We start from the raw sequence: 17,064 nt of genomic DNA on the forward strand, positions 1-17,064 counted from the left end.
GTATTTCCCTGGTTAAAGTGAGTTGATTCAGTCCACAGGGGGAATTTTCATTTCACAGAGTCGACAATGAAACTGGAAATGTGGGCTCAAATGTCACTAAACAATCTGAAGCAAATGCAATTTTAGATTGACTGGAGCAGGCGGTAATGACACCACAACCAATAGATATACATTTGTTGATTGTGATGCTGCAGACAGTTCGCTGCAGCCTAGGGTGTGTGGTATTATGGTACACTGGTATTGTGCTGCAAATCTTCAGTAATACATATTGCGATACGTTTGTAAATGTAGCAATATATTGGGGCAAATATAGATAATTATATTTATGTGTTCCTAATCAATACGGAGATGGAAAATAGTATCTTTCTGATACAACTTGCGTCTGACGATATTTTTATCAATTTAGCGCGTACACATCGCGACTATCAAGCTCCTCACAGCTGGGAAGGAGCTTTCGTTTCCCTGTGACCGTATTATCTCCCTTGATCGTTGCTGGGATACGAAATGTAATTTGGCAATTTATTGCAAGGTTAAAGCATGGCAATATATTGCAATACAAAATCCAGGTCAATACACAGCCCTAGGGCAGACAGTTCCAACTCCAGTCACATCAGGCCAAATACTACCGGGAAAACTGTACCAAAACTTTTTATGATCAATCGATATGAGCGTAAAGCCAAGTGGTTACATTTCACCAAGCAAGAGAGGATACAGGCAAGTACTGTGAAGTTTTCAGACCAGAATATGAGGACACTTTGGAACACACCCCTCACAAAACCTGGATACACAAGAATTAGCAAGCGACACTGCCTTGCGTAAGAATGGTACACTGTATTCACAACTCACAGAGGGTCTGTTGTTGATGCTACAGGAGCTTCTCATCACAGGCTTTGGAAAACTGGCATACAACACTGTACAAGATATATATCTGTGAAAATATTTCAGACTTGTGGAAATCAAAGAAGATAGAAGAATTGATCTGTGAACTTCACCAATGTTCTGCATTGTAATGGCTGCCATTCACAATCTGGTCATGTGTATGGTTGAGCTGGACAAGTCGAGGCGACATCATGATTCCATCTTGAACTTGAAATAGTCGTGTACTTATGGACTACAGTTGTGTGATTAAAATATTGGTTAATTGTGAACGTCAGCTCCAAGAAGTGATGTAATGCTTATGGTTGTTTTGTTTTCAAGTTTTGAAGTTGTGAATCATGTGATGTATTTAGACTTGAATGTCACTGAGGACTATGTTTGTGAAACAGGACCAATAAAAGAAATTGGATCTTCAAGACTTCGTTTTTAATCCTTGCATTGTTTGAAGCACAATGTTGCATGATACTGAAATACGAAAATAAGTAATAATTTCTTATCCTGTCACAACCCACAATTTTCTTCTTCACTTTGATCCTAAACCATAGAACCCAAAACTTGCGTCTCCTACCTCCAGGGTGCCCCTTGCTCCTGGTTACCAATCGGGTGTTACCTGTTCTTGATCCCTCACTTTCCCTCGTATTACATGGGGATACGTTGCTTGATATTATGTAATTATATCCTTGTTGTTGTGTTTGTTTGACATTATTCAAGAGTGATTCTTCTACAGATACCTTTATTGGCGATCACTACATTATATTGGATGAGACCTTTCCATTTACCATGATACCATAGGAAATAAGTTCTTTACACAAATTCCAACTCTAGAACAAAATGATCTCAATTTGCCTGCCATGGGCCTAATCTAAGTGGAAAATCCTAGCATCATTTTCAGTTGACTTGAGTGTTACTACATAGATTATTAGCTGTACCAGGCTGAACAGAAGTTTACCAGGCTTGGGCTTCAGACTAGTGGCTAAAGTCAGGTTTTTACCATGACACAAATTTGGAGGCCAGGTGACCCCCCAATAATTCATTTTAAGGGATTCTGTAAAGTGATAAAATGACATTATTTACCATGTTTACTGTACTTTTTCATATTTACCTGGGGGGCATAGGTGTCGTCTAAGGCGCTGCAATTCGCTGTGCAGAGTTGCGTCCCTTGGGCATGCCAGAACCATATGATTGTGGGTTCGAATCCCGGTTCGCCCTGATTATGTTTCTAGGTTTGTCAGCACCATACCCATGCTCGTTGGTTTCACCGAAGTGGTAAACATTTGAGACCTGCATCACTTCGGGCTTTCCTCCCACATTAAGCTGACACGCCGTGTCAAACTGGAATAATGTTAAAAGCAGCGTTAAACCCAACTCACTCACTCACTCACTCACTCATAATTACCTTAAGACCTATTTTGTACTCGTGGAATTTGAATTCTGAACTATTGTTAACTGATCAATGCTGATATTCTGTTGCAATAAAGCTGCATTGGTTCTTTCAGGGAGGTTGTTGAGGTGAAGGAGGAGACTAAGCCAGTGACCCCCCGGGCGGTGATTCCCATCAAATGTCGGGAGTGCAAACAGCTGCTGGACGACCCTGATCTCCGACTGTTTCCTGGGGACCCAGATGAGGCGGTGAGTTGTTGTTAGCTGAACTGGAGGGATGTGAGGTTGTCATTGTCATGGCGACCACTTAGATCCATGATACGTATGATGTTCTGAGGTTGCATGGATTATTCAAGCAGTGGCATCTCTCGTTACATTGCTCACAGTTTCCTGATCTGAGTTACCGTATTCGATGTAATAAGCGCCCCACTCTAGTAAGGACCCACGGCGATATTTGCCAATATGTTGGCTAGTGAACAAACCCAATTAGCACCCTTCTGATTGATCAATGTACACGAGACATATTTATTTGTGTATAATACGTACTCGTGTGTTATATGCAGCCTTAATTATGGGCAATTAAATTCTGGAAAAATATATCTGTCGTGTATACATGGTATATTACGCACAGACGTTTCTTTTATGCCATAAAATTTACGATCTTTCGACTTTTTCACCCAAATTATATTCTAATAAGAGCCCCCTATTTCTAATTTTGAGAGCGCCCTGGACGCTTATTGCGTAGAATGCGGTATTCGTGATCTGCAGTGCCCTTGTGGACCTGGTGTAGAATGTGTCCCCAGCACCCACTGCCAGGCTTATAAGGCGGAGGTGAGGTGAAATGGGGTTTAACGTCACGTCCAAGATTATTGCACTTCATAAAGCGATGTGCATGCACGTGTGTGTGTATGGCTGCTTGTACTAGTCCGGACTGATGCCGATTTATAGTGCTAGCCCACTGAGATACCATGCCGCAGTTGAACATGAATACCCCATGCAGACACAGTATACTGACTCCAAGCCGAACAGTCCTTGTTTTAGCCCCTTTATGCCGAGCGCCAGACAGGGTAACAACAAGTACCATCTTTTAACGTCTTTTGGTATGACGCGTCCGGGGATCGAACCCCGGACCTTCCTCTCTCCGGGCGGACGCTCTACCACTAGACCACGGAGGCGGTCCTTATAAGGCGGAGAAATTAGACCTCGTTGGCAGTCTGGATTAGCATCGGTTTTCGATAACATTTGTTGGTCGTAAGAGGCAATTTAATGGCTTGGGTGACCAGACTCAATGACTTGCATCAGTTAATGGAGAAAAATTTAAATCTCCCTCAAACGTCTTTTGCTGTCTTGGCTTACATTTGGCTCATTTTATTTTATGAGCTAATGAAGATGTACGCATTACAAAACAGCGGCCAGTTGTCATTCTACCGAAATGATATAGATCTTTCTTTGAGTTAGCCATGCACACGATCTCATTCCCTCTAAAAAAAATCTCATGAAAATTACGTGGTTCACGAGTATTGTCCTATTAAAAAAAAATAAACATACATGGAGAGGGGTGATTTTGACTAGCCAGACAGGCCATCAACTTTACATTTCAGAATGCCATTTGTAATTTGAACTGGCAATGGGCCAGCAGTTAAATCGATGCCTGATCATTGTCCCCAAGCTTAGGGAGGCTCGTGCAAACGGTAAGAACTAAACTACGAGTGTCTGACTGACTGTTGTCCCTGCAGGTGGAGGAGTGTGTGGGGCTGTTTGACCCCAAGCTGTCCCTGTTTACTGGGGACGAGATGGTGGCGGAGAGTGACGAGAGGCCAACTCACAAGATCACAGACTTCAGGTATGTTGGCCAGTGCTCAAACTGTGACAAATCGTGTGTTTGTCTCAAGTAGTTTCATGTAGATACACGCCGGGTATGAGTTCCCAGTAGCCTATACTGGTAGTGAGAGGTAGCTCAGTCACTCTGGTGGTCAGGTTCAGTGACTTGGTAGATAGTGTGCTCTTGTTTGTGTTGGCGTGACTTGACTATGTAGTAGCCACTGTAATATAGACTACAGCGTTAAGGAAAGGAAAAACAAACTTGGTTGTGAGGTGACCCATTTCCTGTGAAATGATGGGCAGTGTATTGGAAGAATGAGACTAACGGGACATAGCACTAGAAAATCTGTGTCATTTGTTTTGAACCCCCACAAAGATCCAGGTTAGAATTGGTCTTCAGCAACCCATGCTTGCCGTTGGAGGCATCTAACGGGATCTGGTTGTCAGGCTCACTGACTTGGTCATCGTATCCGAATTACGTAGATAGATGCTCATGTCATTCACTGTATCATGCTGTGTTGTCTGGTCCAGACTTGAAAGTTTACAGACTGCCATTATATAGCTGGAATATTGCTGAGTGCAGCGTTAAACAACAAACAAACAAAACAAGAAATTAAATATATTTTAGACCATGCTGGCCATACTTGATTATTTACAGGCAGCCATCATATCTGGAATATTATAAAGAGAGCAGCATTATGCGACACACTCGGGTGGGGGTCAAAGCGGTTGTTCTGAGTCTTTTGACTTTCATCCTGAAAACTTTACAAGTTGTGCAGATCACGAAACTTGGAAATGTTGAAGTAATAGTATGGGAATTAACATTGATTAATAGAGATTAAATAACATAACCCAGGAAAACATACACATCAACTATGATCAAGAAAATCATCCATCTTGGCCAATTCGCTCTTTCAGTATTTACGACAAGAACACCCATCTCTGCCCTTTCGACTCCGGCCTGATCGAGAAGAACGTCATGCTGTACTTCAGTGGGGTGATCAAGCCCATCTACGACGAGAGTGTCACCCCGGAAGGTGAGGGAAAGACAGAGTTGTGGGCCACAAACATGCCTTACATGCCCTAGTTCTTAAACACATTTATTGAATAAAAAATTGGCCTTGAGTGTGAGTTCTTGCACTGAACAGTCGTCACTGACGTTTGCAATGCAGTGTTTGATGTAAAGGTGGTCCTTGTCTTCTGCTGTATTTGGAACCCTCGAAATTCCTTTACCATTAGGTATGCACCCCTTACTTTCATGCTCAAATTTGAAAACGTAAATGCAGGACCTACCAAATTCTCGGAGGTCAATTCGTCAAATAATCAACAAGAAACCGAAGACAGATATTGGTGATAAGAATAAAGTGCTGCCGACTGTCATGCATCCTTTTGTCCGGGTTCCATTCCCCACATGGGTACAATGTGTGAAGCCCATTTCCGGTGTCCCCTGCCGTGATATTGCTAAAAGAGGCGTAAAACCATGCTCACTCACTCACCCATGTGATAAGAGTGACCTTCTGGAATGTCATGATTGACCAATGCAATGATGCATTGCAAAGTTACACTCCGCGACACGGTGCATGATACGCCTTCCCATGCATAGATTATGTCTTAATTCTGTATCAAATTTCAAAAAGTAGTATTACTGAAGTTTTATGATAGCTTAGACATGTTAGACCGATCTACTCGTACAAGGGCTACATCAGTTTACTGCCTATCAAGAAACATAAGAATTAATTTGATTGCAAAGAACGATCCTAAACATGCTAAAGTGACCAATTATCGACCTATCGTCAGCCAGGCTGCACTGGATATGTGGACTTTCACTCAAAACAACACAAATTATTGTCGGATCGTAGGTTTTCGGACATCATACATTTTCAGACGGCCATGTTTATCTCGATTATTAGCGCTATAACAACTAGTCGAGTCACACAGACATTGTAAATACTTAGATGATGACCTGTTTTTTAGACAAAGTGTGTGAGATGTTTGACAGTTGTTCTTGTGATTACCGAGAAAATTTTACGAATGTTTCTTAAGCCTCCGTAAACCCATAACACAGGGATAATCAGTGACAGAATTATTCGATCATCTCGTCTAAAAAAAGGTCAGACATTATTTGAGGATGGGGGGGCCTGACAAATTGTTAAAGGTTTTAAACAACTCCACTTGTCATAACACAGGGTTAAGTAATGTACTTATCATCTTGACGTTAGTATGAGCAACTATATCATTGTCACTTCATGTTTGAGGAGGGGCGGTCGGGTAGCCTAGTGGTTAAAGCATTTGCTCGTCACGCCGAAGACCCGGGTTCGATTCCCGGCATGGGTACAATGTGTGAAGCCCATTTCTGGTGTCCCCCGCCGTCATATTGCTGGAATATTGCTTAAAGCGGCGTAAAACCGTACTCACTCACTAATGTTTGAGGACCCCAAGAGACGAAGCATGTGTAAAATTTACTAGTTTGAGTTGAACACTGTTGTGTAGGTAGTGTTATAATTTGGACCAAATCAACACTGTCTGGATGCTGCAGGTGGCGTGAGGTGCCGCAATATGGGCCCCATCAACGAATGGTGGACAACTGGTTTTGACGGTGGTGAGAACGCCCTGGTTGGGTTCAGCACGGCGTACGCGGACTACTTCCTGATGGCCCCGAGCGAGGTTTATGCTCCCTTCATTGACACCATGAAGGAGAAGGTCCACATGTCGAAGGTCGTCATCGAGTTCATGCAGAACAATCAAGATGCCAATTATGAAGATCTGTTGAACAAGATTGAGGTTAGACATTTTTCACCAGATGGTTGTATTTATAGGCATGCAAATATGGCAATACTTTAGTCCATTTCAGCAAGATCAAACTTAGACATTGCCACAAGATGGTGGAATGTAGGTTTGTGCAAATATGGCAAAACTGTGGTCCATTATCAAGTCATCAACTTTAAGAGTTGTATATACAGTGATACGGAATGATATATTTGATATGCTGAAATACTTGTTCTTTGTCTGAATATTTTAGATAAGATCTGAAGTAACTGACTGGGTCCTGAAAATTGTCCCAGTTTTTTACCTGATTTATTAAATGAGCAGTGGTAAAAGAAGTAATTGAAGTCTAAAGTCTAAAGTGTTCGTATCATTTTATTTAGATTTTGAATTTGTTCATTTCAACACTTGCATGGAAAATTTTGGTTGTGTTGGAAAGGCTGATTTATTCAGTTTCAGGAAGCATAATGACGTTAAATAAGTGTTTGACTGGGCTGGTTTTCTCATGAGATGTAGGTAGAAGCAGTACAAACACTGGGTGAAGATTCATCTTGGTCTTATTTTTAAATCATTATGTCCATAATCATGATAATTCTGTACAAAAGTTCCAAACGTGCAAGTAATAGAAATGATAGAAAAAAGTCAGCCATTAGAACATTGGAACAATGTTTCCATGTTTTCTGCAACTTTTTATTTGACATAACCAGTTGGCCACAAAGGTGCCTTATCACACCCTAATTCTTTTTTGAGTCCATGTTCAGTGTTTTGGTTTGGTTAACCATGTGTACCTGTGTTCATAGACAACTGTTCCGCCGACTGGTCTGACCAAGTTCACGGAGGACGAGCTGCTGAGGCACGCCCAGTTCGTAGTGGATCAGGTTGGTGTTTAACTAGCTTGTGCAGTTGCATTATCAACTACCCGTTGCAATATCTATAACTGTGATTGCATATAGTTATTTAATTCTTCACAATAAAATATAAGATTTTCATTCAAACTTTTCCAAATTCTATTGTTGATTTTATGGTGAAACGTACTTCTGAACTCCTTACTGTGTGTCCAGGTACAGAGTTACGATGAGGCTGCAGACGAAGATGAAGGCTTCCTGATCACCACACCCTGCATGAGAGCTCTAATCAAGCTTGCTGGTGTCACTTTGGGGAAGAGGTAAACTTGTCATAAGCATTACGCCAACATAATCGACTTAGGTCAGACATAGTCAGAGATAGCTTTGACACATCGCCATGAAGTCCTCTTGCAACAGGGGACACGGGTGGCCGAGTTGTCTAAGGAGCCGTGATTCGCTGTGCAGAGTTGCGTCCTTTGGGCATGCCAGAAACCTATGATGGTGGGTTCGAATCCTTGTTCGTCCCGATCATGTTTCTAGGTTTGTCAGCATACCCGTGCTCGTGGGTTTCACCGAAGTGGTAAACGTCTGAGACCTGCATCACTTTGGGCTTTCCGCCCACATTAAGCTGACACGCCACAATATAACTGGAATACTGTTAAAAGGGGCGTTAAACCCAACCCACTCACTCACTCCTCTTGCAACAAGTTCAATTAGGCATGTTTGGTCTTCAACTTAGGGTTGGGGCAGGGGTGTAGCCTTGTTGTTGAAGTGTTCATCACTCCAGACCTGGGTTCAGTTCCCCACATGGGTACCATTTGTAAAATGCATTTCTGGTGTCTCCTGCGATGATATTGCAGGAATAATGCTGAAAGTGGCATAAAACAATGCTCGTTCAACTGTGAGCCAGGAGAAGCCCCAGATGTGACTTGGCACCATCATGCTGGTCTGAGTCATTTTGCTTAATGTTAAAGGCTAATAGAGATGTTGCCACTATTTGAGTGGAAGTGAAATTAAGGAGCAAGAAACTTCTAAGGATGAGAGGGCCAGTTGTCTAATGCACCACAATTTGCTGTGTAGAGTTGTGTCCCTTAGGCGCACCAGAAACCTATGATTTGGGTTGGAATCCTGGTTCGCTCATGCTGTCAAACACTGATTGTCCTGTCCCAGATTCCATCCTTCAAATGTTGTTGTAATAAAGCTGGAAATTATCACCCAAAACTCCCTCACTTATCAAGGGCTACGAAATATATCCGATATGTAATAAAACACAAAATTATTTTTGGATACTTAACCTCAAGAAAAACATCTCGCTTTTCTCAGAACTCAGCCCAAAAATGATAACATTTACAAATGAGAACTTTCCACTCGCCGATGGGATGTAGGATTCCTCTCCATAGGATTTGGCGAGTGGCTTGTATTTTCCCAGTAAAACATGCTGTTCTGTTTAAAGGCGAGCGATGCAAAAACAAATGCGAGAGCCCAGAGTGAAGAAAGAAAAGCCCAAACACACCATGGCAACGACCACACCGCTTGTGCGCAAAATCTTCGACAGCATGTTCATGGAGCAGATCGAGGAGAAGGGAAACATGGAGGCACGGAAGCGGCGGTGTGGGATCTGCGAGATCTGCCAACAGCCGGACTGCGGGGACTGCACCGCATGCAAGAATATGATCAAGTTCGGAGGATCTGGCCGCTCAAAGCAGGCTTGTGTGAAGAGGAGGTGAGTGTTGATGATGTTTTGACATCATTTTTGGCTCTGAGTTGTCTTGTTTTCAGAGTGTCTGCATGATATGACAACATTTCATTGCCCAATGTACATGTACAGTAATATTTGCATAACTGGTATCCAATCCAGTCTGCGACTTTTGCCACCTGTCCGAAGCCTAAGCCTGGTACAGTTCTGTTCAGAGAAGTAAGCTTGGTTCTGAATAGTCCATGTTATAACACTAAATCCACTGAAAATGATGCCAGTCAGTGAATTACACAAGTCCAAAAACCCATTCCATAAAGAATTCTGTTCAGTCTTGTAAGCTCAGCTAACAATAGTAAATACAATGATGCTATCATCTACTGAAAATGACACCAGTCTGCAAATTTACTTAGTAATCCAAAACCCCAGGCTTTTAGAATTCGGTTCAGTCTTGTAAGTTCAGCTAACAATGGTAAATATAGTAACGCTATCAGTTACTGGAAATGATGCAAGGAGACAAGTTTAGTTAAGTTGACTCTGGTTTGGTCACACTGTCCACTGTGGTTCAGAGGTCTTGCACTAATATACCAACAAGAAAGTTTCTTGACTTTTGAAGTGTAACTATCGATGAATTGGAACTGTATGTCCTACGATTGTACTATATTGATAGGAATTTAAAAATGCCAATGGTATTGTCGATAGTATGCATAACTATCGATAGTTGCAATAGTGGAAATTAGTTATAAAGAAAACCCATTATGAATCGGAAAAAACTTTTTTCACTGTCGAATTTCAAGCCTGTGTGTTGATTACCAACTTCTGATTAGAGTTACTTCCCTTTGGTTTGAGTAGCGACAAGGAGGGAAAGAGCCATCTTTGACATCATCATCAATACTTTTTTCTTTTCAATGACATTGATTAATATAGCTATGAACCCTTAAAGTTGGTTTAAAACCATCGTAATACTCATCTTCTCAAGGCAAGGGAGTTTACTGACTTTGAAAGTCCAGCTTCCACCCTTGCCGAACTAGGCTGCAATTCTGGAGTCCCTAACTCAACATCTGGTTTGTAAACAACTTGGATTTCAATGTGCATATTTCTATCGACAACATATGTTGGCTATCTCCTTTTCATGGGAACGTACTTGGAAGTCGATTTCGATTTCTTTATTTCCGTACTGAGGAGGCCACCGGCCTGTAGTACATTTCTAATTTGTACATTCATAGCAGTAGAGTCTATAGAGTCTCTAACATAATATTATTCCTATGTCTCATTGCATGATAGATGTACATAGATAAATTTTGTAAAAGTAAGTACTTAGAGTTGTTTAACAGAGATGTGAATTTAAAGAAAGCCAAGACTCCGACATCAGTTGTTTCCTCAAGGGAGAGAACACAGTGACAAATTTGATACTAGAATAGTATTTGTCTGAGATAAACACACACACCCCACCCCACCCCACCCCAATAAAACATATTTCCCTATTTACCAACCCATGTAGATGTATCGCGAGACGCATCGTTGAAGGTTTGTATCATGGTGTACCGGTAGTGCCGTCTAAAGGCTACCATTCTGTTCAGTTAAAGTTAACTATTATAGACCAGTGTAGACATGGTGTCTGTATGTTATCATTATTGGGCTGAATCCTGAGAAAGGCAGTGGTTTCCCTGTTTCAAGCTACATGGTGAACTGATGGAAGCAATTCTCTTAAGAGTCTCTGCATTAATCCTTTGAAAAAGGTAATGCACCCTGATTGAAAGTCAAGTATGATTAAGACATGGAGCGTCCTATGACCATCCCTCGTTAACTTTTACATTTTTGACAGAATTCTGATTTGTCTTTAAACATGTCCGCCATTCAGCCTTTGTGGCTCTATTTTTTTGCAATGATGGGTATGTAGAATAACCTACTCCAAAATCACCACAAGGAAATACAACTTGACTCACTCACTGTGAAATATCTGCTGTAGAGTTGCTGTCTGCCTTATCGTAAAAGTGGCGGACCACAAGGAAATACAACTTGACTCAATCACTGAAATATCTGCTGCACAGTTGCCGTCTGCCTAATGGTAAAAGTGGCAGACCACAAGGAAATACAACTTGACTCACTGTGAAATATCTGCTGTACAGTTGCCGTCCGCCTAATGGTAAAAGTGGCGGACCACAAGGAAATACAACTTGACTCACTCACTGTGAAATATCTGCTGTACAGTTGCCGTCTGCCTAATGGTAAAAGTGGCAGACCACAAGGAAATACAACTTGACTCACTCACTGAAATATCTGCTGTACAGTTGTCGTCTGCCTAATGGTAAAAGTGGCAGACCACAAGGAAATACAACTTGACTCACTCACTGAAATATCTGCTGTACAGTTGCCGTCTGCCTAATGGTAAAAGTGGCAGACCCCAAGGAAATACAACTTGACTCACTCACTGAAATATCTGCTGTACAGTTGCCGTCTGCCTTATAGTAAAAGTGGCAGACCACAAGGAAATACAACTTGACTCACTGTGAAATATCTTTTGTAGGGTTGTGTCTGCAACTTTTGCTGCGCAGAGTTGCGTTTCTTCGGTATGCCAGAAACTTATGAATGTGGGTTCTAATCGCATTTCGCCCCGATTATCATGATTATGTTTCTAGGTTGGTCAGCACCATACCTCTGCTCATGGGTTTTGGTAAGCGTCTGAGACCAGCATCACTTATATCTGGAATAAGCCGTGTTATAACCCAACTCACTCACTCATTTGAACCCTTATACATTGAAATGTGTCTTTAGATGCCCCAACATGGCGGTGCGTGAAGCCGATGATGATGATGCGGAGGATGGTGACGATGTGAAGCAGGTAAATAAGGATTGACAGTCAATACGTGTTACTATGACATTAAAGAAACAAACTAAAGCAGCATTAAAAATAAAGGCAGTCATATTTATCTGTAACAAATGTGTTTTATTTTACCAGTGTATAAACATGATTAGAGGTCATATTTAAATAACAACACAAACTCCATTTCCAGTTTGGGTGAAAACCTGAAATATTAAACTTTTGATGAAATTAACTCTGAAATAAGGATTAATAAGTTTGGAAGTAGTGAAGGGAATAATACAAAACATAAATGCTGTTTAATCCATGACAAACTGGTTTTATATATTTTTATTGCAGGAAGCCATCGAAGTTCCCCCAAGTCCAGCTAAAAGGCACAAGACTGCTTCATCCAAAACAAAGGTAACTTGTTAATGCATTTGTTTGTATGCATTTAATCAGGGTCTTTTCGGGGGCACAGGTGGCCCAGTCGTCTAAGGCACTGCAATTTGCTGCGCAGAGTTGCGTCTGGTATGCCAGAAACCCATTATTGTGGGTTCGAATCCCGGTTCACCCTGATTATGTTTCTAGGTTTGTCAGCACCATACCCGTGCTCGTGGGTTTCACCGAAGTGGTAAACGTCTGAGACCTGCATCGCTTCAAGCTTTCCTCCCACATTAAGCTGACACACTTTGATATAACTGGAATAATGTTAAAAGCGGTGTAAAACCGAACTCAATCAATCCAGGTTTTTTTTTCCTCAGACCAAATTCATGACACTGCCGTAGGTAATATATGTAGACATTGTAGTTCTTGTAATCATGTATTCTGCAGCCAAAGGGGTGGTCAGGTAGCCTAGTGGTTAAAGCGTTCGCTCGTCACACTGAAGATTTGGGTTCGATTCCCGACATGGGTACAATGTGTAAAGCCTATATCTGGTGTCCCCTGCCGTGATATTGCTTAAATATTGCTAAAAGCGGCGTAAAACCAAACTCACTCACTTCTGCAGCCAAATGAAATGTGATGAGAATGTGTGCAAGCTGTGAAACACGGTGATGTGTATATCATATGTACAAACATGATACCTTGCGTCAAAGTATACCTTGGTATTAACAGGGAGAGATACTCAGGCATTTCATATTTTTTTTAAACCCAGAGGACAACAGCTTTAAGCATTGTTTACTAATGTTCATTTTAACTTGAAATATTCCAACATGCACAGCTTCAATGGGAAGGTCGACGAATATTTTCATGACAACTTATCCAAGCACTTGGTCTCATTCAGCACCAAGCTTGACATTTGGTTGGTTGGTTTGTTGTTTAACGCTGCACTCAGCTAAGTTCCAGCTATATGACGGCAGTCTGTAAATAATCAAGTCTGGACCAGACATTCCAGTGATGGATATCATGAGCATCGATCCACGCAATTGGGATCGATGACATGCATCAACGAAGTCAGCGGGCCTGCCCACCTGATCCCATTAGTCGCCTCTTACGACAAGCATAGTCGCCTCTTACGACAAGCATAGTCGCCTTTGACATTTAGAATAACCCCCTTGAAGAGTTGTGTAATACATTACATGAAGTATAAAGAAACCAACCAATAACTGATCAGGAATTGTATTTCAGACTCAAATAAGATGGATTGGAAATTGCATCAAGGAGACGGCATCCAAGAAGTTCTTTTCAGGATTCCTGTTGAATGGAGAAGAGGTCAGATATTTTTCAGAGCGTTACTTAAACACAACTCCATTTGAAGTTCAGTAATTACAGAATAACCAACGATTTACAAGGAATTATAGACTCTGCCCCGAGTGAAGAAATGGTGCAAGTCCTGAGCCTTTAGTGGGAACTTGCAGCATTCATTCACGAGGGACAGATGCTCCATCTTTCTGATTATCTTGTGTGTTATACCATATATTACAGTCCTCGACATTTTAAGAGAGAAAATGAACAAAAATGTCTGACATGTGAACCCTAGACATACATTTCACTGAAGTCAGCGTAATTTTATGGATCATGTCATTAATGTTTGACGTCATGAACAATAGATAACATTATATCGTATTTTTCTCGACATGCTAATTGTGGCTTCAACTGACCCATCATCATTGACAACCGCTATAATGCACATGTGTGAACATTGAAATGTTTTTACGCATGATCATTCCTTCCTTAGGGAAATATATCAGGGTTCGAAAGTCTCTGTGTTCAACTCATTATGGCACAGCTAAAATAGGTTTCTGGTGCTTCAAGAGTATACTTGAAATATGTCTTTTCTAACAAAAAATACCTTTTGACAATGTTTCTTATTAGAAGCCAGTGATAAATGTACTCCTACACAAATAAACCGGAGAAACGTATGGTAAATTAGTACATGGAAATGTCTAATATGCATTATGATTCATTGACCTTTCCCTTGCCCACATTATCATGATTATACAATTACTTGCCAGGAATTTATCACTTTGTTTCCCGTCTTCCTATCTTGTGAGGAGTTGGTGGAATAGCCTCGTGGATGAAGGTCGGGCTTGACGCGCTAAGGACCCAGGATATTTGCCCAACTGCTCACTCAGCCCCATGTTATGACTATGACACATAAAGCGTGCCTGAGTGTGATGTAGGTTTACTGGGTCTTCAGTGAAATTGTCTGCTTATACCATGACATGAACAGAACATGTACAAAAATTGATAATTTTCTCCTCTGCCCCCAGGTGAGAGCTGGTGACTATGTGTCGGTGAAGCCAGATGACCCCACCACACCCTTGTACATCTCCCAGGTGCAGTACATGTGGGAGACATCCTCGGGGGACATGAAATACCACGCCCACTGGTTCATGTGAGTACCACGCCCACACTGTTCATGTTAGTGCCACACCCACTTTCGTATGATGATACCCGTGAAGATCCGGGGTAGAATAGGCCTTCAGCAACCCATGCTTGCCGTAAAAGGCGACTAACGGGATCGGGTGGTCAGGCTCACTGACTTGGTTGATGCATGTCATCGTATCCCAATTGCGTGGATCGATGCTCATGATGTCAATCACTGGATTGTCTGGTCCAGACTCGATTATTTACAGACCACCATCATTTAGCTGGAATATTGCTGAGTGCGGTGTTAAACAACAAATAAACAAAAAAAATCATATGATGATACCACACTCACTAGTTCATGTTAGTGGTTCATGTGTTAGGTACCACACCAACTAGTTCCTTTTAGTTGTTGATTTGTTAGATACCACGCCCACAAGAATTAAAAGAAGGGAGTAATTGTAAAACACAGATATTATACATTACTATAATACTTAGATATATAAAAACTACTTGTGTGCCTGCAGGCGGGGCAGTGAGACGATGCTGGGGGAGGCAGCAGAACCCAGGGAGCTGTTTGTTGTAGACGAGTGTGACGATTCTGACCTGGATGTGATTGTTACCAAGGTCAAGGTGAGGTCATGGCTCAGAATGTGAGGTCAAATGATATATACACCAAAGTCATCAAACAATAAGACAGTACTGGCATTTTTGCATCTTTGCATTTTGACAAGGGACAACAGCTTATTTTCTTGCCAAGCCAACAGCTTGTTTTTAAGTTGAATAACTATTTTGTTTTAAGACAGCACCAATATGTGATCAGATTGTAGAACTCATTTCATTGGTTCAATTCATATGTCGATCAGTACCTGTTTTTAACCACTGTCATATAGCTGGAATATTGCTGTGTGCGGCGTTTAACAACAAATGAACAAAAACCAAACTGTTTTTAACCTGTCTGGACAGGTATTTGCTGGATGCAAAATATTGCATTCTCGTCATTAGATCCAACATGATGTTGATTGGGATAAGTGGGTTTTGTGACTTTGCCGATAATGAACACAAACGGCCTACTACATTGCTCACGATGTCCAGCACAGGTTTACAGGTCACTGATATCGGCGGAATGTCGCTAACTGCGGTGTAAAACCACTCACTATGTCTGTGCAGGTCGTGCACCAGGAAGCTCCATCAGACTGGGCAATGCTGGGGGGAGAGGAGGTCACGAACACCATGGACGAGGACGCATACTTCTACCAGAAGTGGTAGGACAAACTTTGTATTTTCGTCCCCTTGGTACATGGGTTAGTAGTGGATTTAAACAAAAATTAAATGTGTTTTATCAATTTTTGAGGGGGAAATGGTGGCTTTAACTTCAGAATTTCCATCCCCGGCCACGTCATTCAAAAATATGTTTAAACATGGTACTTGTTGTTACCTTGCCTGGTGCTTGGCATTAATGGGATGAAACAAGGAGTGGTTGACTCGGAGCCTGAATACCAAGGTATACTGTGTCTGAGAGGGGTATTGATGTTATACTGCATAGATCTCAGTGGGCTAGCACTAAAAAATCGTCATTAGTATGGACTAGCACGAGCAGACACACACATTTAATTCAAAGTTCTTAAATAACTTGCCTTCGATTCAACTTGTTTGTATAATGTTTTGATGTAAGTAGTGGTTCTATATACACATGGACCTGGTTTGTTGAAGGTATGACCCTATCCTGGGTAGATTTGAGGATCCCCCAACCTACGAGAGAACTGAGGAGTTGTTCAAGTACTGCAGAAGCTGCAAGCGTCTCGACGAACAGCGAAAGGTACTAATGCTTCCTACCTGCAGACCAGTCCATTGCTTAGTTCAGGGGTTCAAAGCCTGCCCAGAGGCCATCACTATAAATTGACCAAATGGAATAAAAACATTTCCTATTCACGTTAACAAGGGGGCACGGGTGGCCCAGTCATCTAAGGTGCTGCAATTCTCTGTGCAGAGTTGCATCCCTTGGGCATACCCATGCTCGTGGGTTTCACTGAAGTGGTAAACGTCTGAGACCTGCATCCCTTCGAGCTTTCCTC

General features: G+C 41.7%; 1 protein-coding gene across 1 annotated transcript in view; it reads left to right on the top strand.

Annotated features, from left to right (window-relative positions):
* LOC124145513 (DNA (cytosine-5)-methyltransferase 1-like) overlaps positions 1–17,064 on the top strand; it is a 45,049-nt gene that overhangs the window by 8,156 nt on the left and 19,829 nt on the right. The window contains exons 8-21 of the mRNA XM_048389042.1: positions 2,373–2,505; positions 3,993–4,099; positions 4,996–5,114; positions 6,614–6,858; positions 7,641–7,718; positions 7,902–8,005; positions 9,139–9,408; positions 12,154–12,220; positions 12,539–12,601; positions 13,808–13,891; positions 14,893–15,017; positions 15,517–15,622; positions 16,160–16,254; positions 16,703–16,808. Of these exons, the coding sequence (XP_048244999.1) occupies positions 2,373–2,505; positions 3,993–4,099; positions 4,996–5,114; positions 6,614–6,858; positions 7,641–7,718; positions 7,902–8,005; positions 9,139–9,408; positions 12,154–12,220; positions 12,539–12,601; positions 13,808–13,891; positions 14,893–15,017; positions 15,517–15,622; positions 16,160–16,254; positions 16,703–16,808 (1,702 nt within the window). The remainder of the gene's footprint in view (positions 1–2,372; positions 2,506–3,992; positions 4,100–4,995; positions 5,115–6,613; positions 6,859–7,640; positions 7,719–7,901; positions 8,006–9,138; positions 9,409–12,153; positions 12,221–12,538; positions 12,602–13,807; positions 13,892–14,892; positions 15,018–15,516; positions 15,623–16,159; positions 16,255–16,702; positions 16,809–17,064) is intronic.

The sequence above is a fragment of the Haliotis rufescens genome, unplaced genomic scaffold (assembly GCF_023055435.1).
Source record: "Haliotis rufescens isolate VD_foot unplaced genomic scaffold, xgHalRufe1.0.p SCAF_8, whole genome shotgun sequence".
Classification (NCBI taxonomy): domain Eukaryota; kingdom Metazoa; phylum Mollusca; class Gastropoda; order Lepetellida; family Haliotidae; genus Haliotis; species Haliotis rufescens.